The sequence below is a fragment of the Sus scrofa genome, chromosome 7 (assembly GCF_000003025.6).
Source record: "Sus scrofa isolate TJ Tabasco breed Duroc chromosome 7, Sscrofa11.1, whole genome shotgun sequence".
Lineage (NCBI taxonomy): Eukaryota > Metazoa > Chordata > Mammalia > Artiodactyla > Suidae > Sus > Sus scrofa.
Window position 1 is genome coordinate 19,061,489 of NC_010449.5, and position 25,810 is coordinate 19,087,298.

General features: G+C 39.7%; 1 protein-coding gene across 1 annotated transcript in view; it reads right to left on the reverse strand.

The window, feature by feature from the left end:
- The window catches only part of DCDC2 (doublecortin domain containing 2), a 174,827-nt gene that overhangs the window by 17,260 nt on the left and 131,757 nt on the right, over window positions 1-25,810 (reverse strand). Inside the window, 1 exon segment of the mRNA XM_013977473.2 lies at window positions 16,043-16,143. Coding sequence (XP_013832927.2) covers window positions 16,043-16,143 — 101 coding nt within the window.

The following is a 25,810-nucleotide window of genomic DNA, read 5'->3' on the forward strand; positions in this document are numbered from 1 at the left end:
ACACGTGGAGACTCAACAACATGCTACTAAACAACCAATGGATCACTGAAGAAATCAAAGAGGAAATTAAAAAACACCTAGCAGCAAATGACAACAAAGATATGACACTCCAAAACCTATGGGATGCAGCAAAAGCTGTTCTAAGAGGGAAGTTTATAGCAATACAAGCCCACCTCAGTAAACAAGAAAAAGCTCAAATAAACAAGCTAACTTTACATCTAAAGCAGCTTGAGCAAGAAGAACAGACAAAACCTAAAGTTAGTAGAAGGAAAGAAATCATAAAGATCAGAGCAGAAATCAATGAAATAGAAACAAAGAAAACCATAGAAAAGATCAATGAAACAAAAAGCTGGTTCTTTGAAAAAATCAACAAAATTGATAAACCCCTAGCCAGACTTATCAAGCAAAAAAGAGAGAGGACTCAAATCAATAAAATTAGAAATGGAAAAGGAGAAGTAACAACAGGCATCACAGAAATACAAAGGATCCTAAGAGACTACCATATGCAACTACATGCCAATAAAATGGAAAACCTAGAAGAAATGGACAAATTCTTAGAAAAGTACAATCTTCCAAGACTAAACCCAGAATGAAACAGAAAAGATGAATGGGCCAATCAGAAGAACTGAAATTGAAACTGTGATTAAAAAACTTCCAACAAACAAAGTCCAGGACCAGATGGCTTCACAGGCGAATTCTATCAAACATTTAGAGAAGAGCTAACACCTCTCCTTCTGAAACTATTTCAAAAAATTGCAGGCAGTTCCCATCGTGGCGCAGTGGTTAACGAATCCGACTAGGAACCATGAGGTTGTGGGTTTGGTCCCTGGCCTTGCTCAGTGGGTTAAGGATCTGGCGTTGCAGACACGGCTCGGATCCTAAGTTGCTGTGGCTGTGGTATAGGACAGCGGCTACAGCTCCGATTCAACACCTAGCCTGGGAACCTCCATATGCCGTGGGAGCAGCCCAAGAAATGGCAAAAAGACAAAAAAAGAAAAAAAAATTGCAGAGGAAGGGGTACTCCCAAACTCATTCTATGAGGCCACCATCACCCTGATACCAAAACCAGACAAAGACTCCACAAAAAAAGAAAACTACAGGCCAATTTCACTGATGAACATCAATGCAAAAATCCTCAACAAAATACTAGCGAACCACATCCAACAATACCTTAAAAGGATTGTACATCATGATCAAGTGGGATTTATCCCAGGGATGCAAGGGTTCTTCAATTTCTGCAAATCCATCAGTGTGATACACCACATTAACAAACTGAAGAATAAAAACCACATGATCCTCTCAACAGATGTGGAAAAAGCCTTTGACAAAATCCAACACCCACTTCTGATTTAAAAAACCCTTCAGAAAGTGGGCATAGCGGAAACCTATGATAAAGGCCATATATGACAAACCCACAGCGAACATCAGTCTTAATGGTAAAAGGCTGAAAGAATTCCCACTGAGATCAGGAACAAGACAAGGATGTCCACTCTCGCTACTACTCTTCAACATAGTTCTGGAAGTCCTAGCCATAGCAATCAGAGAAATAAAAGGAGTCCAAATTGGAAAGGAAGAAGTAAAACTATCACTATTTACAGATGACATGATACTATACCTAGAGAATCCTAAAGACTCTACCAGAAAACAGTTAGAGCTCATCCATGAATTTGTTAGAACTCATCCATGAATTTGGAAAAGTCGAAGGATACAAAATTAATACACAGAAATCAATGGCATTTCTATATGCTAACAATGAAAGAGCAGAAAAAGAAATTAGGGAAGCAATCCCGTTTACCATCACATCCAAAAGAATAAAATACCTAGGAGTAAACCTACCTATAGAGACAAAAGACCTATAGTCTGAAAACTATAAGATGTTTATGAAAGAAATCAAAGATGACACAAATAGATGGAAAGATGCACCATGCTCGTGGATTGGAAGAGTTAATATTATCAAAATGACTATACTACCTAAGGCAATCTATAGATTCAATGCAATCCCTATCAAATTACCAAGCACACTTTTCACAGAACTTGAATAAAATATTTTAAAGTTTGGTTGGAAGCACAAAAGACCCAGAATAGCCAAAGACATCCTGAAAAAGAAAAATGGAGCTGGAGGAATCGGGTTCCCTGAACTCAGACTATACTACAAAGCAACAATCTTCAAAACCATATGGTACTGGCACAAAGACAGAAATATAGATCAGTGGAACAGGATAGAAAGCCCAGAATTAAACCCACGCACCTACAGCCAACTCATCTATGACAAAAGAGGCAAGAATATACAATGGAGAAAAGACAACTTGTTCAATAAGTGGTGCTGGGAAAACTGGACAGCCACATGGAAAAGAATGAAATTAGAACACTCCCTAACACCATACACAAAAATAAACTCCAAATAAAATAAAGACCTAGACATAAGACCAGACACTCTTAGAGGAAAACAGAGGCCAAACACTCTCTGACATAAATGACAACAACATCTTTTCAGATCCACCTCTTAGGGTATTGACAGTAAAAACAAAAATAAGCAAAATGGACCTAATCAAACTTCAAAGTTTCTGCACAGCAAAGGAAACCCTAAACAACACAAAAAGACAACCCACAGAATGGGAAAAAATCTTTGCAAGTGAATCCACTGACAAGGGATTAATCTCCAAAATTTATAAACACCTTCTGCAGCTCCATACAAAAAAAAAACAAACAACCCCATCCAAAAATGGCCAGAAGATCTAAACAGACAGTTCTCCAAAGAAGACATGCAGATGGCCAAAAAACACATGAAAAGATGCTCAACATCACTCATTATTAGAGAGATGCAAATCAAAACCACTATGAGGTACCACCTTATGCCAGCCAGAATGGTCATTATCAAACAATAAGTGCTGGAGAGGGTGTGGAGAAAAAGGAACCCTACTAACACTGTGGGTGGGATTGTAAATTGGTGCAACCACTGTGGAAAGCGGTATGGAGATTCCTCGTAAAATTCAAAATAGAATTACCTTTTGATCCAGCAATCCCACTCCTGGGCATCTATCCAGAGAAAACCATGACTTGCAAAGACACATGTACTCCGATGTTCACTGCAGCACTATTTACGATAGCCAAGACATGGAAACAACTTAAATGTCCATTGACAGAGGAGTGGATCAAGAAGATGTGGTACATATACACAATGGACTATTACTCGGCCATTAAAAAGAATGAAATACTGGCATTTTTAGCAACATGGATGGACCTAGAAATTATCACACTAAGTGAAGTCAGCCATACAATGAGACACTAACATCAAATGCTTTCACTGACATGTGGAATCTGAAAAAAGGACAGACTGAACTTCTTTGCAGAACAGATGCTGACTCACAGACATTGAAAAACTTATGGTCTCCAGAGGAGATTGTTTCGGGTGTGGGGGGATGTGCTTGGGCTGTGGGATGGAAATCCTGTGAAATTAGATTGTTATGATCATTAAAAATAAATAAATAAATAAATTCAAGAACAGCTCAGCCAAGAAAAAGAATCTGAACAGACAATTCACAGAGGAAGAAATTCTAATGGCCAATAAGCATTTGAAAAGATGTTCAATAGTGGATTGATTTCTAAAAATAGTATCTAAAGCAAAAATTAAGAACTGTATAGTTACCCTTGGAAATCTCTTAAATTTCCCATGAAGTATACATGATCTGGTGCAAAAAAAAAAAAAAAAAAGATATATGCACCTGTATGTTCACTGCCACACTATGTACAATAGCCAAGACATGGAAACAACCTAAAACATCCAAGGACAGATGAATAGATTAAGAAGATGTGATATATATACACAATGGAATACTACTCAGCCATAAAAAAGAACAAAATAGTGCCATTTGTAGCAATGTGGATGGAACTAGAGACTTTCATACTAAGTGAAGTCAGAAAGAAAAAGACAAATTCCATATGACATCGCTTATATATCGAATCTAAAAATAGGGCACAGATGAACCTGTCTACAGAACAGAAACAGACACACAGACATGAAGAACAGTCCTGTGGTTGCCAAGGGAGAGGGGGAGGGAATGGAATGGACTGGGAATTTGAGGTTGGTAGAGGCAAACTACTACATTTAGAGTGGATAAGCAATGAGGTCTTCCTGTATAGCACAGGGAACCATATCTAGTCACTTGAAATGGGACATGATGGAGGATTATGTGAAAAAAAAAAAGAAAAAAGAAAAAGAAAAACATCAATTTTCTTGAAAACTAGGAGAAAACAGAACTGACTGTTGACAGAATGATGCTTAGCCATAAAGACAGTTCTATGAGATTTACTCTAATTATGTCATCCTCCCACTCTTTCTTAAGAGTCACGTTATAAAAAAGAAATACATCATTGCCAAGGTGATAAACCAGGAAGATATTTAACCTATGCTTAAAGGTCTTCTTCCCGGGTGTTTATGTCAAATTTTAGTGAGTTTACCACTAAAATTTTAAGAGAACCAGTTTTAAGGTAGATACTGTTTCTCAATCCTGAACTTTCAGGATTAGCTCATGCCCATGAGTAATTGCGTAACATTATATTCTGTATAAAGCCAATTCATACATTTCACTAAAGCAAAGAAAGGGTATTCATTATACTCTATCTTATATGCTCACTAAATTGACATTCGTAATGATCGCAGAGATCATTTGGATAATTTCTGTCTCACAGCCTCACTGACCCCAAGAACATCCAGAGTGCAGCTGGATTAACAGACGAACTACACATATGTGTACAACTACAGATACATACCCTTAAACACAGTTTTTATAAGAAATTTGAGACCTGTACCTTTTATAAAGCATATTATTCATCACAAGCAATTGTTCTTAGTATTGTTACTACAAAAACAACACCAGATTTTCTCCCTCACGTGACACCAGCATTGCTATTCCAAGAGCCTTTTTGCCTGCATTTGCCTACATGCATATCTTACTATTTATTTTGTAAGGGTCATCCTGAAAAAATGGTTGATTTGTATGGCAAGACAGAAAAGGTCTGCTAGTTATTATCAGTGGCTGCACCCTAGCGGGGATGGCTCAGGGGAAATGGTAAGTATGCAGGCTTTCTAGAGAATATGCAGGCGGTTACAAAGGTTAACTCAGGATTCCTGAGTGCTAAAAGGAAAGAAGATGGAATATGGAAATCACATGGAAATAAGCCACCAAATATCAGAAGCATCAATACAAGGTATTTTCACAGACAGATGGGGCTGCTCAAACAACTTACATTTTAGACTTACATCACACCTTTGACAGTAACAGTGGCACCAAAAATTAGAAATGGGACAAGGCAGCTAAACAGAAACTAAGCTGATGTTTCCCTCATGTTAGAAGTAAATGTTGATTTTTCTTATATTTATGTCAGAATTCCCGGAGGAGTACATTTGAATTTTTGAAACCCTTGCTATCAGAGATAACCACACATTAGAAGTTTCTAGTCAAGAGAACCTCCCTAATCACCCAGTTGTCCTGCCCATTGTCACCCATCACGTTTCCCTCCCTGAAATACTCTAGACCTAGAAACTGGAGCTCAGAACGCACGCCCCACTCAGGATGGAGATACTACTGCAGACGTCCACGTCTCCATGTAATGTTTGCTACCCCTGAAATTTGGGAGTGAGGATTTGTTACAGGCTTTGGGCAGAAGGTGTTTCTGTAGATTTTATGGCAGACTTCAGGCAGAGATGTTGAAAGTACAGAAGTTACTGCACTTGTTTTTATTTCTGTTCCCATGGAGATTAAAATCATCTCCTACCCAGGCTGAATGAGGTGTTTTGAAATAATCTGTTTCAATTTTTCATGACAGCAAAGTACTGCTTTCCTATTTTCAGCTTTCAGGGGCTTACTTTCACAGAGGGGGTAGAATGGTTTATATGTGGTTTGAAGTACAATGACCTACAAAAATGGGTGGTTCTCTTCACAAACATGACCCAGGAAGGACACAAGGAGAGTGAAGCTTTGGTTGGCCACCTGCTGAAAACTGGCTCAGCCACCTGTTTGAGAGCTGGCTCAGCCAGTAAACTCCACCAGTTCCCACTTATACTCATAGCATAAGATATCACACATTGACAATTTATATTTAGAAAGCACAAGACTCTTTAGTCATCACTCAAAAAAAAAAATTTCCCCATTAAGTTTTCTCACTTTAGAAGTAAATGTTGATTTTCTTTCACTTACATCAGAAATCCCTGAAGGCTACATTTTAATGTTTAACACCATTTCCACCAATTAAACACAAATCTACAGAGGTGATGTCACAAAAAAGCCTCGGTGATGATGCACAGGGAAGTTAAGCCTGAGCATCTTCATCTTAACTCTTCCTGCCATGTGTGATGCTTCCAGCTCTGAACATGAACACGGTTCACTAAGAGAAGGTGACTGAACAGTAGAAAGGGGGGAAAATACTGTTTGTACATAATTCATTTCATTGCAGGGAAGGCAGTGAAGGCCGAGTAGCCCTCTATGTAGAAGGGATCTCTTCCTTTGAGTGAGATAATTCCAAGTTCCTAATCTCCCTCGCTTTCCTTCCTCGAGGTGTTCAGACAGCATCAAACTGGAAGCCAGGAGACCTGAGCACCTTTGCAAACTTCCCCATGAGCAGGCTGCGTCTTTGTGGGAAAATGGCTTTCCCCACTATGGGGCTTTGTTTCTTCAATGACAAAGAGTTTAGAGCAGCTTCCCTTCTGCTTCTAAACATTTTATAATCCTTTTTTTTTTTTTTTTTTTTTTTTTTGTTTTTTTTTTTTTTGTCTTTTTAGAGCCACACCTGTGGCATATGGTGGAAGTTCCCAGGCCAGAGGTTGAATCAGAACTGCACCTGCTGGCTACAGCCACAGCCACAGCAACACGGGATCTGAGCCACATCTGTGAACTACACCTCAGCTCACTGCAACGCCAGATCCTTAACCACTGAGGAAGGCCAGGGATCAAACCTGCATCCTTCATGGATACTAGTTGAGTTTGTTTCTACTGAGCCACAATGGGAGCTCCCTGTAATTCTTCTTTTAATAAATACATTTCACTGAAACAGATTTAAGGGTCTGGTCAGAAGAAGCAGCCTCCTTTATCTGGCTGTGTATTTCATTGCATATGGAAAAGTAATAAAAACGTGCTCTCCAGTGAGCTTGCCTTTCATAAGAGAAGGTGTTAAGTGACTGTTGATTTCCAGAAGTGACGAAACTATACCAATGGGCATGTCTGGATTTCAAACCTCCTGTTTCTGATGATGGCTTCTAGGTTGCAGATTCTTTAAGATGGCACTGTGCTCTCTATGTGTAGGTCAATCATCACAAACTCAAATGCCCCCAGGGGCCAGGCAAAAGACAGAAATGTGTTATTCTTGTGTTGATGGTTGTATAACTATAAATATAATAAAAATCCATTGAATTTTTAAAAAGAAAAGAAATGTGTCATTCAGGACAGGTGTTATATAATAGGGAGTGTGGAAGTCTGTGGTAAACTGAAGAGTAAGCAGACACTAAAGAGACTCAATCATAGGAAATTTGCTCACAGGCTGAGTCTGTCATCCCAAGACTCTGACTATGCATGACTATGAAGACAGTTTATTTTCACCGGGATAAATTAGTGTGAAAGTGATTTCTGGTTAAACACAGTAGATTGAACAAATATGTGAGTTTTTTGGGTTTTTTTTTTTTTTTTTTCGTTTTTTCTTAGCTCCCTTCTCATTCTCCTCTAAATTTTATGGAAGGGCAATTTATAAAGGGATGAACCTGTAAGGACACAGAAGCCTGACAAGGAAATAGGAGCCTCAAATTTAAGGAAACTGGAGTTTCCGTCGTGGCACAGGGGAAACGAATCCGACTAGGAACCATGAGGTTGCGGGTTCAATCCCTGCCCTTGCTCAGTGGGTTAAGGCTCTGGCATTGCTCCATGAGCTGTGGTGTAGGTTGCAGATGGGGCTCAGATCTGGCGTTGCTGTGGCTGTGGTGAAGGCTGGCAGCTGCAGCTCCGATTAGACCACTAGCCTTGGAACCTCCATATGCCGCAGGTGCAACCCTAAAAAGCAAAAATAAAAATAAAAATGTAACAAATAAAGTTTAGGGAAACTGTAAAGCCAGTGAACTGGAGAAGCTAAAATTTGAGACTGTAGGGTGGAAAAGCCAAGAAGCAAGTTTTGCGTGCTGAAAAAACCTATAGAAGGCTTGGAGATGGGAGGCGCCATCTGTCTCTGGAAGAAGGGGCATAGGTATAACTAGAAACAGGTAGATTGGCTTAAAGTCTTAAAAGAAGGAGATAGACCCCTAAATTGCTGCCCTTGAGAAAGAAAGGAGGTTTATATCTAAGGATGCTGTACTATAAAGAAGCTGCTCTCTAGCACGTAGAAAACAAGGGCACCATACTGAAACCTAGAAGAATCCGTCTCTCTACTAAAAGTCTTTTACTTAAAGTCTCCAAGCCCCCTTCCCACAGTCAGATTCCAAAATGCTCACAGCCAGGCTTACACCATCAAGGCAAGAGATCAAAAGACTCTATTCAAAGGAAATAGACTGACTCAATAGAACAACACAGATGCTGAAAATTGGAGGTTTGCCAATGAAAATGGCAAAACCAGTCACTCTCCAGTGAAATTCCCCCAGCCTGATGAGCTGTGACTATGCACACAGTTTTCCTAATGCTTCACTCTAAAATCTCACCAGACATATACCTTCAATTTACACATTATACGTCAAATATATTTCAATTTAAAAAATCGAACCAGACAGTCAAGGAGAGCCTCTAACATGGAGACAGAAATCATGAAGGCAGAAAGAAATGAAGAAAAAGAAACAAACACAGTTCAAGGAAAAGAAATTTTAAAATAATAGATTAATCTTTGGAGGGATAAGGTAGGATACCACATCCATAAAACAAGAATAGGGTGCTATAAAAAGGAACATTCAGAGAGTATGAAAGAGCTCTTAAAAACTAAAAATATGATGACTAGGAAAAAAGCAATAGATGGAAAATAAATGCTGAATCTGGTTGATTTTTTTTTAAAACCTAGAAAACAGAAAAAACCCCATAGAGGTGGAAAGTAAGAGAGGTTAAGTAGAGGCTTGGTCTAGGAGGTCCTATATCCAAATACTTGTTGTTCCAGAAGCAGAGTAGAGAAATGGAGAAAAGAAAATTACCTAAGAAATAATCGAATAGATCTTTCCAGAACTGAAAAACAAACATTTTCAGAATAAAAAAGCCCACTGAATACCTAGTCCAATAAGTAAAAAGACCTGCACCAAGCACACAACTGGAACTTGTCAGAACACCAGGAACAAAGAAAAGAGCCTAAAAGCTTCCAGAGTGAAACAAAGGATTGTTTAAGAAGGCTCAAGAAATAGAATGGCATTAAACTTCCCAACTGCCATTCTGGAAGGGAAGACCAATTGAGCAATGATTTCAAAATTCTGCGAGAAATTACATCTAACCTAGAGTTTTATACCTAGCCATGTTTACAATCATGTTTGAGTAGAGGAGGGGAAAAAAACATTTTCAGACATGCAGAATCTCAAAAAATAAAAGTGCGTCTCGTGAGGCTTTTCCCAGGAGGTTACTGTAGGTGAGTTCCACAAAACATGAAGGTATGGAACCAAGAAAGAGGAAGACGTAGAGTCCAAGGACATCCATCTACTGGAGAAGCCAAAGAAATTCACCAAATAATGGTGAAGAAAAATACCAGGAGAATTCTGAAAATTAGAGCCAAAGAACAATTAACCAGCTTGAGGCAGATGATTGAAGGACTTGAAAAAAGATGAAATTGAGATTTTTATCACTGTGAACCTTTGAGCACATCAAGAAGAGATGAGTAATTCTGGCAGAGTTTGGAAATGGCTTGTAATAACAACACAGATCAGAAAACTAAGCAAATGGAAAAAAAAAAAAAAAAAAAAAAACACAGACAATTATTAAAATAAGGAGGAGGATGGGTTTCCCCTCGTGGCTCAGTGGTAACAAATCCAACTGTATCCATGAGGACATGGGTTCAATCCCTGGCCTTGCTCAGTGAGTAAAGGATACCGCATTGCCATGAACTGTGGTATAGGTTGCAGACGAAGCTTGGATCCCTGGTTGCTGTGGCTGTAGTGTGGGCCAACAGGTGTAGCTCTGATTTCACCCCTAGTCTGGGAACTTCCATATGCCGTGGGTGATGCCTTAAAAAGATAAAATAATAATATAAGTAGCAGTAAAAAAAATATTACACAAAAAAGGAAATGTAACCAGAGTATACGACATGGCTCAGCTAATAATACTTCCAGAGTAAAAATAATGCGTAAACTGAATATTGATTTAGCCAAAAAAATTTATAAAATTATACCGTCAAGAAAGGAGAAAGGACGTGTGTGTGTGTGTGTGTGTGTGTGTGTGTGTGTGTGTGTGTGTGGTCTGATTTGGGGGGAGGGACGACAGAGGATGGTAAAAGATCTAAATAATCATCTTCCCATAGTCAGAGATAAAATTAATAAATTATATCTAACTTGAAAAATAAAATAAAAAAAATTATCAAATTTAAGATCTCACCAATTAAAAGGATCTCCATTATTTTATATACCTCTTAGAATAAATAAAATGCCAGTTAAACTATGACATGCCATTATTTATAAGCCTCAAGGATCTCAGAAGTATTAAAATAGAGTGAACAGAAGAATATAAGGTTTAAAAATACAGCCATATATTCCATGAGAAATACCTAAAAACACAAATTGGTTACATCCGTAGAGCAGGAATCCAAATGGGGAAAGGCTGGGGAGGGTGGTTGCTATTTTTGTTATAATTTTTGTTGGATAGGTTGACTTTTAAAAAGAGTATATGTGTAACTTTGTTATTAAGGGTTTACTAAGTTTTATTTTTTTTTATTTTTTATAATGATTTTTCTTTTTCTCCATTATAGCTGGTTTACAGTGTTCTGTCAATTTTCTACTGTACAGCATGGTGACCCAGTTACACATACATGTATACATTCTTTTTTCTCACATTATCCCAATAAATAAGAAAATCATATGTATCACAACCTCCAACTAAAAAAAAAAAAAAAAAAAAAAAGCTTTCACTGCTCCTGTGCTCATGATGCTGGCTTAAATGCTATTCTATGAAACTACTTAGCATAAAAATATCTTGCAATTCTCATTTTATTGCTACTCAAAATCAACTACAAATGCATGGAAAAAGCTATAAAACAATCCAAAACCACTCTAAAGTTACTATCACATCTTCTGCTCTCTTCTCTCAAATGGAACAAAATTCAGAATATAATTGCTTCTTTGCCTATTTTATAGGTATTTATTTGCCTGTGTTTCTGAGATGGTGGATTCTCCCTCCTGCCTGATCTTTACTTAACTAGAGGCAGTTTACTTAACCAAAATGAAACAGTTTCATTTCTTGCCTCCTTATCTTGGAAAAGCATCAGTTTATAAATGGAGCATACTGACACATAAGTATTTGGTGCCAGGGTTTAACTGCAGATATTGGTTAATGGGGTGCTTGTTCCACTGCTTTTGGGCAACCAGATTGATCTGAAATGTACAGGTAAAAACGTTAATTTTTAAAGCATACTTTATTCTTATGAGAACTAAACTCTCCCCTGAGAAAATATATCTGCTCTGCCTTCCCCACATTAAGAAAAGATTGTGACGTTCTTTGGTTTCCCATGGGTTTGGAAGCAGTTTTAGACACAGGGTCATTAACTTGTCTCTAAAACATTAAGAGTCTAGACCTGGGGACAGAGCTCAAACGTGTTTTTAGCTGAGATTAGTCCACAGCACCCCACTACCAACACTGAAACACACAAACACAACGCCTCTTGGGATCAGTACTGGCTATGAAAGACTATGGAAGATCTGGAATTGTACCATACTTTTAACAAGCAAACACATTAGCGTTGCCATCTTTTCATGGATGCTGGCAGAAGACAAGTGACTACGGGGTCAGAGACAATGGACTTTATTGCGAGAGCAATAGCCAGAGGATCAGCATTTGTTTCCACTCCCCAAGGCCCTATTCCCAAGGCCCTATTCCCACAGGGCAACGCGTAGGGGGCTGGGTGATACACATAGTGGCTTGCATTACAGGGGAAGAACCCCAAGCTTAGGGAACCCAAACCTTTTTTTTTTTTTCCCAAATATTTGCATTGTGATAAAATAAACATAACATTAAATTTTACCATTTTAACTCATTTGAAGAATACACTTCAATGGCGCCACTTCTTTATATAATGGATAGTAAACCTGCTATACCATCTTTATGGGAGACATTGTCTTCATTATACTAGATCAGCAGCAAACCTAGCCCTTGCTCCACATGAAGATTTCTCAATCTCAACACTCCTGACATTTTGGACTGGATAATTTTTCGTTGCAAGGACAGCTGTGTGCAATACAAGATTTTGGCAGATTCCCTGGACACTATGCACTAGATGTCAGTAGCACGCCTTCATTTATAACAATCAAAAGTGTCCCCAGAAACTGCCAAATGTCCTCTCAGGGGCAAATCACCTCCAGTTGAGAATGACTCTTTCCGAGGAAGTCACTACCTCTGTCATTTGAGACTGCTCACTACACAAACATCCTTGAAAACACAGCCCAGAACAAAGCAATCTGTGCCTCTTCTCACAAAATATGCAACAACGAAAGAGATCCGTGGAGAACTGCCTCTCAACAGAGGCCTTAATATTTACTTCTAAAACCTGATCTGCTGCTGTATAGCACTGGGAACTACATCTAGTCACTTGTGATGGAGCATGATGGAGGATAATGTGAGAAAAATAATGTGTGTATACACACACACACACACACACATATATATATACACGTGTGTGTGTGTATGACTGGTCACTTTGCTGTACAGTAGAAAATTGACAGAACACTGTAAACCAACTATAATGGAAAAAATAAAAATCATCAAAAAAAAAATAAAACCTCATCTGCTTTCAGGTAAAGATAAAGTACTTGGCCAATGTGCACACGATATTTACACACACACACACACACACACACACACACACACAAACACAACACACACCCTTCCTCATTGTCTTTTGACAAAGTTACAATATGAACCATTCAGATGATGGGAAACAAGTCCAAAGAAGTTAATTGAGTATGGCCCCAAAGGAAAGGTATGTAAGTGTCATTTATAGTTGAGCCAAATAGTATACGATGGACATTTCCTTTCTTACGCAGGAATTTGTTTCCTTCCTTGGGCTAATAATTGGCTTTGGGGGAGGAGGAGGGCATTTACTATTCTTCCCCCAGGTCACAAAAGGGCCATGCTTTGAAGTAGACCCGTATTCAAATCTCAATTCCTCTACTTTTTTTTTTTTTTTTTTTTTTTTTTTGCTTTTTAGGGCTGCACCTATGGCATATGGAGGTTCCCAGGCTAGGGGTCTAATCAGAGCTACAGCTGCCAGCCTACGCCATACCCACAGCAATGCAGGACCTGAGCCGCATCTGCAACCCACATCAAGCTCATGCCAACGCTGGATCCTTAACCCACTGATCAAGGCCAGGGATCGAACCTGCAAACTCGTGGTTACCAGTCAGAGTCATTTCCGCTACTCCAAAACGGGAACTTCCCAATTCCTCTACTTAAAGGTAGCAAGTAATTCTGCCTGCAGGAGCTCACTTTCTTTCTATATATAAAGTGGGGGCGATGAGACTTATCTCACAGGGTTGTCCTCACAATTATATGGGCAACCCTGGCATTCAGCAGGTACTGAATAAATAGTACTCGTTGCTTAATGAACATCACCCTTAAGGCACATCGTCAGAGCTATTCTTTTTTTTTTTTAGCTATTTCTTGGGCGGCTCCTGCAGCATATGGAGGTTCCCAGACTAGGGGTCCAATCAGAGCTGTAGCCACCGGCCTACACCAGAGCCACAGCAACGAGGGATCCGAGCCGCGTCTGCAACCTACACCACAGCTCACGGCAACGCCGGATCCCGGATCGTTAACCCACCGAGCAAGGGCAGGGATCGAACCCGAAACCTCATGGTTCCTAGTCGGATTCGTTAACCACTGCGCCACGATGGGAACTCCAGAGCTATTTTTACTAGAATGGAGCTTTACACTCATTTCTCCACTTGGTTTTTCACAATATTTGTATCATAGGTACTTCGTAGATGGAGCAAAAGACCACCAGGCCATAGAGAGAACGACTCTAAGACCTGACCTCACACGCATCTCATGCCAACCGCATGAGCTAGACAACCCGAACTCTATCACTAATAGGATCAACGAAGAAGGCAATTCTGACCTTTCGTTAACTGGTTTTCTTTCCTTCAAACTGACATCAATTGGTTGATATTGCCCTGCTTTTACTGATCTGTTTAATCGGTCTCTCTCACATACTCGTATTTTAATAAGCTAGCACTCTCCTGTCAAACAAGAAATTAAGCGCTACGGACACGGTATCCAAGGCTCTTTGAGCATTCTCAGAGATCACCCCCGCCTCCATCCCCTTCCCTTCCTGGTGATCATCAAACTCACAAGTAAAGAAACAACTCTCACAGATTTCAAAACTAAAGTTGTTTAACGAAGAGCTCTCCCTTTTGGTAATAATGCTGGCTTTCCCTTGATATTTGGCATTTTAACTTTGGAATATAAATTACCCTTGGCTTCCACAGCTATTAGGTACATACATGATGATTACTCTTCTTTGTCTTAAAACATATTTAATCACCACTTCACCATAGACTTAAAATTCTCTTTTCCCTCGGGGGGAAAAAAAATACCTGTAACTAGAATTTATGAAAAATTATTAGTTGCAACTAATCCTGGATAATAAATTGGATTTTTGAAATCTGTGTGATTTTTAACACATTAAGCTTTTCATCAGGAAGGTGACGCTTATAGAAAATGCCTGTGGAATAATCAGGCAGCAATTTCACTGCTGCACTAAGACAAATACGACTGGGAAGATCATCTGTGGAATTTGCTGGATTGTGAAATTTGCTCTTTGAAACAGAAATATCACATAATAGAGGACGAGTAGCAATTCCTGGTGACTTCATATTTGCTTGAGCTTGGGATTATGAATTTTCCCTCCTCACCTAAATTCCAGTCCTCCACTTGGAATTGTAAGAAATCTGACTAAAATGCATTAGAAAGCCAAAACAACTTTTATTTCCTGTATCATTTAGCCAGAATTAACACTACTTTGTTCCCTCTTTAAGCACATGTGTGTGTGCATGCACATAAGCACACACACAAGCACACACACACACACACACACACCCTAAAAGTACAGTTTTCCATTGGCCTAAAATGAAAAGCAATGCACACTTAGAAAATATCAGAGTTGCATTTATATAAGCAGTTCCTTTATGAAAAACAAATTCCAACCATTTCAACGGCCCTAGAGGAGAGAATATCACAGTATTTTTTAACTGCTTTTCTCAACAGAGGACTTTTTTTCCTAGATAAAAACCCCAAGCCAATACTCTTTTTTTTTTTTGTATTGCACTTTCTCCCTCTGTATCTCATACCTAACTCACCTCATTTTCAATGCTGTTTATTAAGGAAATGACATTTTGCCCAATCACAAAAAAGACTGTCCAAATGGCAACTCTTTGCAGCAATACTAGGAAGAACTGAAAGTGCTTTATTTTGAAGTTTGTTCTGCCACATGTTAACAGCCAAGAGGGTTTAACTGACATCTGCATAAGAACAGCACAGGATAGGGAGTTCCCCTTGTGGCTCAGCAAAACGAATCCGACTAGTATCTATGAGGATGAGGGTTCGATCCCTGGCCTCACTCAGTGGGTTAAGGATCCAGCATTGCCGTGAGCTGTGGTATAGGTCGCAGACAGGGCTCGGATCTGGTGTTGCTGGGGCTGTGGTGTAGGCCGGCAGCGGTAGCTCCGATTCTACCCCTAGCCCAGGAACTTCCATATGCTGTGAGTGTGGCCCTAAAAAGCAAAACAAACAAACAACAATTAAAAAAAAAAACCAAACAGCTCGGGGCAGATAACACAAAACTTGAAAGACAATAGTAGTCATAGGTTTATACATATGTTTAAAGACATGGAGGCTACCTGGTCAACTGGAATCTCAACTTGAGTGTCTTCATCTTCTTGGACTTGTGCTGCCCCCCGCGTTTCAGATCTCTCCTCTCCAGCTTTGAAAACGCCCTCATCTATTATTTGAGACAAATACACGAGGAAAATCAAAATACAATTGTGACATCATGTGGCTGAATGTTGAAAGTACAACCAAATACCTAATGAAGGTTGGTTGTTAATAGGTATTCTGGTTCCCCTTGTATTGACAAGATCTTTGTTGCCCCAATTCTTCTATATTTCTTCTAGATCCAGTGACCCAAACAAAGCTGACCCAGTAGAGCAGGGCAATGTCCCAGATTCCTCCTCACCCTTCGGCTCCTGGTTTAATAACATAATCCCATATTCAGATGGGAAGAATTTCACACCTATTATCTCTGGTCTCTCCTCCTGGCATGAAACAGTGATGATGCATGGCACTTGAAACGTTTTCCTTTCCCAAAAGAATGCTGCACGCTGAAAATAATGTCTCAGAATAAGTCTCTCCATTCAGAGTAATATAAAAAATATTTTTACTGCAACAGAATCATCAAGCTGACTCCACATCTCACACAAATGAGTCTTTTATTGTGCAGGTTGACACAGGATTTTCACAACCTACATCTTAAAAATCCTTAACCATAAATGGTAACCCAAATCGCTAAGACTTTAGGCTAAGCTCCTTCAACTTGCTCCCCTATGGAAAGTGGTAAGAGCTGTTTTCCATATTTGAAGTCATGTCAATGTCTTCCCTCAGTCCTCTCTTCTTTAGGCCAAGTAATCAGAGAATCACAAGACCATTAGTCATTCTGTCTGTCTACTTGCCTCAGGACAGATCTAATGCTTCAGTCATTCTCACAGATGTTTCCTTCTGCCCCATCTTTTAAAAATCTCCAGGGATGGAGATCTCACCTCCTTCTCTGAAATCCATCACGGCAGCTGATTAGCTTTACCATCTGTAGATGTATCTTGCAAGACACATTTTATTTTTTCTTGACCCCTTCTATTTCTCTAATGGAAGCCTGTTTGCCAGAGCACCAATATTTAACACATGATAATACTTCATACTGTTAAAGTCAGGAAGTTGCTCTTAAGTGTAAAATACATCTTTACATTCATTGTGAATCGATTATATATAAGGCACATTAGGAGCCAGTGGGACCACCCAAGATATAAATGAGATGTAGTCTGTTCTTTCGAGTTGCTTACAGACCAACAAGCAGATAAATATACATACACCACCAATAAGGTGCCCTAAGGTGAGAGGTAAGGGCTATGGCAGAGCCCTGTGGAAGCTCAGAAGACACAGCCAAGTGAAAGAGGAAGGTAGGAAGAGAGGGAAGAAATATAACCAAACTCAAGCCCTTTCTCCTTAGAGAAACTTTCTATCCTCCTTTTTAAAAACTAAGAACAGTGCTACCCACCAAGCAGATTAGACATGTTAGATTAACTCACGTGATTCATTCATTCCAAGGACTATTTGCATAATAATTTAATCCCAAACTGGTTTTTTTCCTATCATCCAATAGTCTTTTCACCCAAAAATCTTTTCCCTCAATCAGCCCTGATGTGTCTAAGTAATCAAAGCAATTTTTCATTCACTAGAGTTTTCTCAGTTAAATCTTCTATGTTTATGTTAACTGAAAATACACGTATATACAGGAATCCTGACACAATTGCCACCAAAATGACGATTTCCGCAATGACAGCTACTCTGGGTTATCTCTACAACTCATCCACCCCAAGGTGCTGAGGCTCACACAGCAGGGCTAACACCACCTCTTACAATTCGGAGCCTGGATCAAGGTGCAACTGCAACCAAAAGCTCAGCAATATCAGGAGGAAGAATATAGAAAACAAAACAGAGAGGTGAGGATGTTCTCCTGTATTTGGCCTGGAGTAAATGCAGAGAGTTTTGGTCACATACTCAACAAAGCAATTCTTGAGCTAAGAAAAGTACAGGCAAGGACACTTCAAGGGGCAAGGAAAAGAGCTTACAATTATTCTGTCCTCAAAGAGGAAAACCAAAAGGGAGTAACCCAGGTCTATCAAATTGGAGCAACGAGGATCAGGTAAGCTGATATTGTCTCTCCTTCAAGTTCTAGAACACAGAACTCAAGGAAATTTAAAAAAAAAAATTACATTGATGGTACAAAACATCAATTAAGTAGTAGAAAAATAAATTCCACTTTATTCACATGTGGAGTCCATAACTCTGAGAATGTGCAGAGGCAGAATAAACTAATTTCAAGTAGGCTTGCATAATTTATCATGTGTTATCTCCAAAATGGTTTAAAAAGGAAAATTAGGTGCATTTGACACTCACTTCTGCCTCCTGAATTACCTTGGAAAACAACAATCATACTCATCCATAAAATGTCCCTGAAGTCAACCTTCCGAGACAGAGGATGGACTCAGTGGATGCTGACCTATGTCCGTGAATTTTTTGCATGACATTTTTGCATTCAAGTGTTGCACTTGCTTTCAAAGAGATCCCCAGAGAGAAACCTACAGATAACTAAAGAAATACATTGTTAATGCTCACATTCAATGAAATGTTTAACTGTATCCAAGCAGAGCTCTAAGTGGCTTACAGATGTGTTTTAGGATAAACATTTCACAAGAAAAGAAGAATGAGATCAATAATAACAAATAAATTGAAAGCACACAGGAAAGGAAAAGGGCAACCATGAGGATATACGCAGAGAAGAGACAAATCAACAATGCTCAATACTGTGTATAGTGATGAAAACAGAGACTACAAAGATAAAAGTGTTTGGTTGAGGTATGGTATAGGATTTGTTCATCACTGAATGGCGATGTGTAAGCTACCTCCTTCAGCAGCATGGAGCAAGAAAGGAAGGTTGAGAAGGAATTTCACAAAAATAAACAGTGATGGGAAAAAGAACAGCAAGAAAGTTACATGATGATGAGAGAAAGGACTTGATTTTTATTACAAATGTTACATAAAGTGCAAAACAGAAGAATATGAGTTTCTAGGAAAAATATATATATATATTTAGTTTTTTCATTTTAAGGCTGCACCTGTGGCATATGGAAGGTCGAATCAGAGCTGCAGATGCTGGCCTTCACCACAGCCACAGCCACAGCCACAGCCACGCAGGATCTTTAACCCATTGAGTGAGTTCAGGGATTGAACCCACATCCTCACAGACACTCTGTTGGGCTCTTAACCCACTGAGCCACAACGGGAACTCCCATAGGGGAAATAATTTAAACAGAATTTTCTGATTATAAATTTAATACACAGGCATGAGTTTTAGAAAACTTAGAAGATGAAGAAAATAAGTGTCCTAATCTCATGACCCAGAGGCAACCACCACTAATACTTCGACAACTAACTCTCTTCCCATCCCCCCAGACACATTCATAAAACTGGAATCCTCGTGTATTTATAGTTCTGCCCCACTCACCACTAGAGCACAAGCTCCTTTTGCCTTTGTAAGTCCTGTGCTTAGCACTCTGTCAGCCATAAGACAGGTTTTAAGAAGATGTTTGTTAAAAGGAGCTAATATTAAAAGCACTATATACATAGCAAACTTTTGGCGCTGTTTCAAAGTATCATCTGTAAAGAACTGGCATATGTATGCACAGCTCCCCTGTCCCCACCTCCAGAGGATGCTTGAAACCACAGACAGTACCAAACCCTACAAATACTGATGAAGTAAAAACTCATTCTAAGGCAAAACAAGAAAAATTCAAACAAAATTTTTCTCTGTTCATTGGGCCTCCTCCCTCCCTCTAGTGTGCACTGTGCATCTACTTTATGCATCAACCAGGCCTCCCCAATGGCAGAAACACCTGTTCAACCATAAAGATCAATTTCTCTTCTTCTGGCACCTGCCATGTAATTTCTTAGAAGATAACATTCTTTCTCCATCCTGTAAGGGGTCACGAAGACCAACCACCAGCCTTGCACATGCAGACATCTCGGTGAACCTTATGCACAATATCAATACCTCATGGCCCTTAAAGATTGGCGCAGAACACACTAGTCGGACAGGCTAGGGAGATTCTGGGCTGCACCTAATGGAAAGAAGTTCTTGGCCTAAGTACTAACTTCTGACCTTATCACTGTTACGTGTATTCAGCCTATTTTACAAGATTGGTGTTCCTTGCAGAACCGAATGAGTGACTGAGCCTGTGATAAAATTAATGATGATCAGGCAGCTTGAAACGATGGTCAAAGATACATTTCTCTAAGATCCATGACTGTCATAGTATGGGAAGAAGCACCAAGAGGGAATCGTTTCCCAGACTGCAACAGCTAGTAAGACAAGCAGTCCAGAGGCTTCTGGCTACTTAGACAGAGCCCAGTCTAGTAATAGCACACTGAGTGGCCTGAAATCCACCTGGGAATGGGCACTCTTGGGGCCTTGGACAAACTGGTCACAAACTGCCTCCCAAACCTGGGCCAAAATTAAGACTGAAAGAGAAGGGATTGTACAATAAAGAATGTTGCCCACCATCCAGTTCCATGAGAATCAAGTCATCGGCCACCGCAGTAGCTCAATACACCATGCACCCTGGAAGGACTTCAGAGTAAAGATTAGAATGGGATATTCTGTGCTCTGGGAAAACTGGAACGGGCCCTCAGATAGCTGGGTATTTCCAGAAGAAAGTTTTTATGAACCTGGATGTTTCCCATACTTAGAAAAGGACTCAAACCATTAACTGAGATGCCCACTCCTGGTGATGAGTGGAAACCTTCTACCAAGATGTGTGGCAAGTACGTCCTTCACCAAAATTACATGTGTACTGCCTCCCCACCCTCTTGTCTCTTTGGAACAGTCCTCAGAGCTCTCCAAGAGACTGTCTCCCAGGTTATAATCCTCGGATTGGCTCTAATAAAATTTCTCCATTTCTTTCTTAATGTTGACTATTATTTAATTTTTGGTTGACAACAGTATGTTTTTTCCTATACAAGCACACCTATGATAAAGTTAAATTTCTAAGTTAGGCACAATGAGAGAACATTCTAATTGCCAGCATCATTACTCTTCTACTTTTGGGCCATTGTTAAGTAAGATAACGGTTACTCTGAACCCAAGCACTGTGATACCACAACAGTTGATCTGATAACTAAGAGGGCTACTAAGTTACTGCAGAACAGGTACACTGGAATAAAGGGATGATTCACATCCCAGGAAGGACAGGGTGCGAGGGCATGAGATTTCAGCACGCTTCTAAGAACAGTGCGCTAGTTAAGGTTTATGAAATTCTTATTTCTGGAATTTTCGTTTTAATATCTTCGAACTATGGTTGACTGTGGATGACTAAAGCTTTAGAAGGAAAAACCACAGATAAGGGGGAATTACTTTACTTCATCCAGGGCCAAGATCTGTGAGTCAATGTAAATGTTCAAAAGCATGATGAGATAAGCAATGAGATCCTGCTGTACACACAGGGAACTATATCTAGTCACTTGTGATAGAACATGATGGAGGATAATGTGAGAAAAATAATGTGTGTGTGTGTGTGTGAGAGAGAGAGAGATTGGGTTACTTTTCTTGTATAGCAGAAAATGGACGGAACACTTAAACAACTATAATGTAAAAAATAAAAATCATTTTTAAAAAAGCAGAAAAAAAAGTATGATGAACATTCATGATGAATATTCAAAAGTATGTGAATGCTCAATGTGAAAGTTCAAACTAGGCTTTAAAACAAGAAAATTAAAATTAACACCAAAGAACTGCCAACAAGGCCAAAATGCAATGGTAAAGTATTTGAACAATGCAATATTTCCCCTCTGTCAGTGCCATAGTAAAAAGTAACTAAAGACACACTGCATGGAAGAAGGAAAAGATGAAACACTAAGAAGTTAAAATACCTGCTTGCAAGGATAGACTTCACAAGAAATTTGCAAAAAAAAAAAAAAAAAAAAAAAAAAACCATTAAGTTCCTCATCAAGGGCAATATTATACAAGCACTTCAAAACCTTACCCCTTTCCCTTATTATGACTGCTTGTTAAAACTTGCACAGTAAACTCAGATCATAATGGCAATCGTTCCATTCTCAAACTAAGTGAAGTAAGTCAGAAAGAGAAAGACAAATACCATATGATATCACTTATAGTGGAATCTAAAACATGGCACATCTACAGAACAGAAACAGACTCACAGACATGAAGAACAGACCTGTGGTTGCCAAGGGGCAGAGGGGGGGAGGAATGGACTGGGAATTTGGGGTTGGTAGATGCAAACTACTACATTTAGAGTGGATAAGCAATAAGATCCTGCTGCATAGCAGTGGGAACTATATCAAATCAGACATAGTTAGAAGAGAATAAAAGAAAATATGAGGAAAAGAATGTATATATGTATATGCATAACTGGGTCACTTTACTATACAGAAGTTGACAGGGCATTATAAATCAACCATAATAAAAAATTTTAAATAATGACAGTAGTTATTAGTTCAGACATCCTAGCCACAACTCACTAAAGAAGGTGCCACCCTGGGTAGGGGTGGAGCCTCTAATGGGACACATAACTAGTTTTAGTGGCTCTCAGGATTTTCATAAAAACAGAAATTTAGTCTTACTCAATCCCAATGTCAACAGGTAAGTGAGTCTTTTCGTCATATTCCGCCCACTTGTGAAATTTTGGTGCCCCAATAAGAGTCTTACACACATTCAAGATTTCTTCTAATGCCCCTATAATACGCTTTAGCATAATTTTCAACTGCTCATGAAATTATTTCTTTTTTAAGTCTTAATTTTGCTTCCTCTAAAATTATTTGTACACAGTAAATGTAGTAATAGAATGTCTACACATCCTATAAAAATAAATTTTTCTTCTATAGGTAGGAAAACATAGATTCTGGGGGGAAAAAGTAATAATGCAATAACATTTCAATTCAAAATGCCCTGCCCTAGCTGAGCACCTCATGCCAAGTTCTCTGAAGTCACTGCCTCCATCCCTTATACAAACACCCCACACCTTCTAATCCAACTTTTTTATCAGCACCCCATAAAGGCTGCTCTTGTCAAAATATTCAGTGACTCTAATGGTCATCTTTAAGTTCTTGTCTTACTTGATCTCTTAACAAATTTTAATACGGGCAATCTCCCTATCTATCTGTCTGTCTGTCTGTCTGTCTGTCTATCTTTCTCCATTTCATTCCTCCCATTTCCACAGCATTGATGCTGCTTCTTTTCAGTCTTCTTGGCCAAGCCATACTGCTCTGCTGAACTTCTAAGTATTGGACTACCCCATAGCTACATCATGGGTTTACTTCTCTAGTTACACTGTCGTCTTAATCTTATCGTGACCATGGTTTGAATACTATCAATGTGCCAATGACTCTCTCAGCTATACTAGTCTCTTCATAGATCCCAAAACTTATATATCCAATTGCCTAACTTAACAGCTCTCCTTGGATGTCTAATAGGTATCTCAACCTCAACATGATCAAAAGAGAACTCTGGGTCCCCACCCGAAACTGTTCATCCTCTATTTTCCTCATCTCGTGAAATGGCACCAGCACTCAATCCCAAAATCGAGTAATTATCCTTATTTCCATCTTGTTCTCATTCCCTGTATCCATTCCATTGTTACCCTGTCGATTCAATATCCTCTTAAATATATCACAAATACACGAATATTATTTCCAACTCCACTATCAAATTGGAGTTTGATAATCACGACTATCTGTTGGATGGAGTGTTACAACAGTTCACACATCAGTGTCCCTCTTCTTCCACGCCTATTTTCCTGTCAATCATTCTCCACACAACAGCCACATAATATTAATGGATTATAAAAATTCCAGCAGGAGTTCCCGTCGTGGCGCAGTGGTTAACGAATCCGACTAGGAACCGTGAGGTTGCGGGTTCGGTCCCTGCCCTTGCTCAGTGGGTTAAGGATCCGGCATTGCCGCGAGCTGTGGTGTAGGTTGCAGACGCAGCTCGGATCCTGTGTTGCTGTGGCTCTGGTGTAGGCCGGTGGCTACAGCTCCGATTAGACCCCTAGCCTGGGAACCTCCATATGCCGCGGGAGCGGCCCAAGAAATAGCAACAACAACAACAACAACAACAAAAGACAAAAAGACAAAAAAAAAAAAAAAATTCCAGCAGACATAGCATCCACATTCCTTACTATGGCTTACAGAGCTGTGATCTGGTCCCAAATTCCCTCTGAGACCACATTTCATACCAATTTCCCTTCTCCCATTAAACTCCAGGTATATTTTGTTTCTTCAGCAGAAAATTCATTGCTACTGTATGGCCTTGTCCTCCTTAAACCTTCTGCCCAGAATGTTCTTTGCCCCCTTTTCCTATGCTTAGCTGCTCCTTCTCATTCAGATCTCAGGAAACCCTCCTCATTCCAAGTCAAGTAGCCACCCAGCCATTCACATCGCTCTGTTTTAATTCTCTCACTAGCATTTATGACTAGCTGATATTTTTCTTGTTGATTTGGTATTTTAGTGTTTGTCAGTCTTCACCAAAGCGTAGGCTCCAAGAGAATGGATACCACACCCACTGCTTCATAACGAGCATGTAACAGAGCTCAGCTCACAGGTGTTCAAAAGGCATCTGTTGAAAGAATGAAGAGCAGAGACTCAAAAATATTTGCTGCATTGAGACAGAATGTAAGCAGAATACAATGTAAAAGCCACTAGCCCAGTCCATTAATTCTTTTTTTTTTTTTTTTTTTTTGTCTTTTTTTTCTAGGGCCGCTCCTACGGCATATGGAGGTTCCCAGGCTAGGGGTCTAATTGGAGCTGTAGCTGCTGGCCTACGCCAGAGCCACAGCAACGTGGGATCCAAGTCGTGTCTGCGACCTACACCACAGCTCCCGGCAAGGTCGGATCCTTAACCCACTGAGTGAGGCCAGGGATCAAACCTGCAACCTCATGGTTCCTAGTTGGATTCGTTAACCACTGCGCCATGATGGGAACTCCAGTCCATTAATTCTTTGTGTTTCTACTGGGTTTTTGCCCAAACTGTCCACACTTGGCAGCATTTGGATGAGGAGGGAGGGAATAGAGGAGGTTGGAGAGAAAGAATACTGGAGTATGACTTACGGAGGGATCAACAAATTAGGCTACGTGTGGTAGGTAAATAAGAGCCTCCCCACCAAGATGTCTCCACCCTTGTCCTCAGAAACTAAATATGTCGCATTGCATGGCAGAGGTGAATTAAGGCTGCAGATGGAATTAAGGTTGCTAATCAGCCCATCTTGAGATTGGGAAACTATCCTGGATTATTCTTGTGGACACAAGATAATCACAAACATCTTCGTAAGTGAAAAAGAAGGACAGGGGAGTCTGTCAGAATGATACGGTATGAGAAAGACCTGACTGGCCACTGCCGGCTTTGAAGATGGAAGCGAGCCATAAACCAGAGAATTGCAGACAACCTCTAAAAGCTGGGAAAAGGCAAGAATAGAAATTGTCCTCTTAGAGACTCTGGAAAGAACAAAGCCTTGCCTTGTGATTAGAGCTGTGTGAGTACCATGTTGGAATTCTGACCTCCAAAACTAAAAGATAATAAGCTTGTGTGTTGTTTTAAGGCACTACGTTTGTGGCGATTTGTTGCAGCAGCAATAGGAAACTGACATGCCATGTGTCCAAAAATTATGGTCTAGGAAAAAATACTGGGGCAAGAGCTCGTGCAAATCCCCTTTCTGACTCCTGCAGACACCTGCTTGACGAGGGCGGGCACTCAGACACCCCTACGCCTTCTGCTATGAAAGCAGTGGTCAGAAAACCTCCTGTAAGTCCACTGCCTTCTGTTT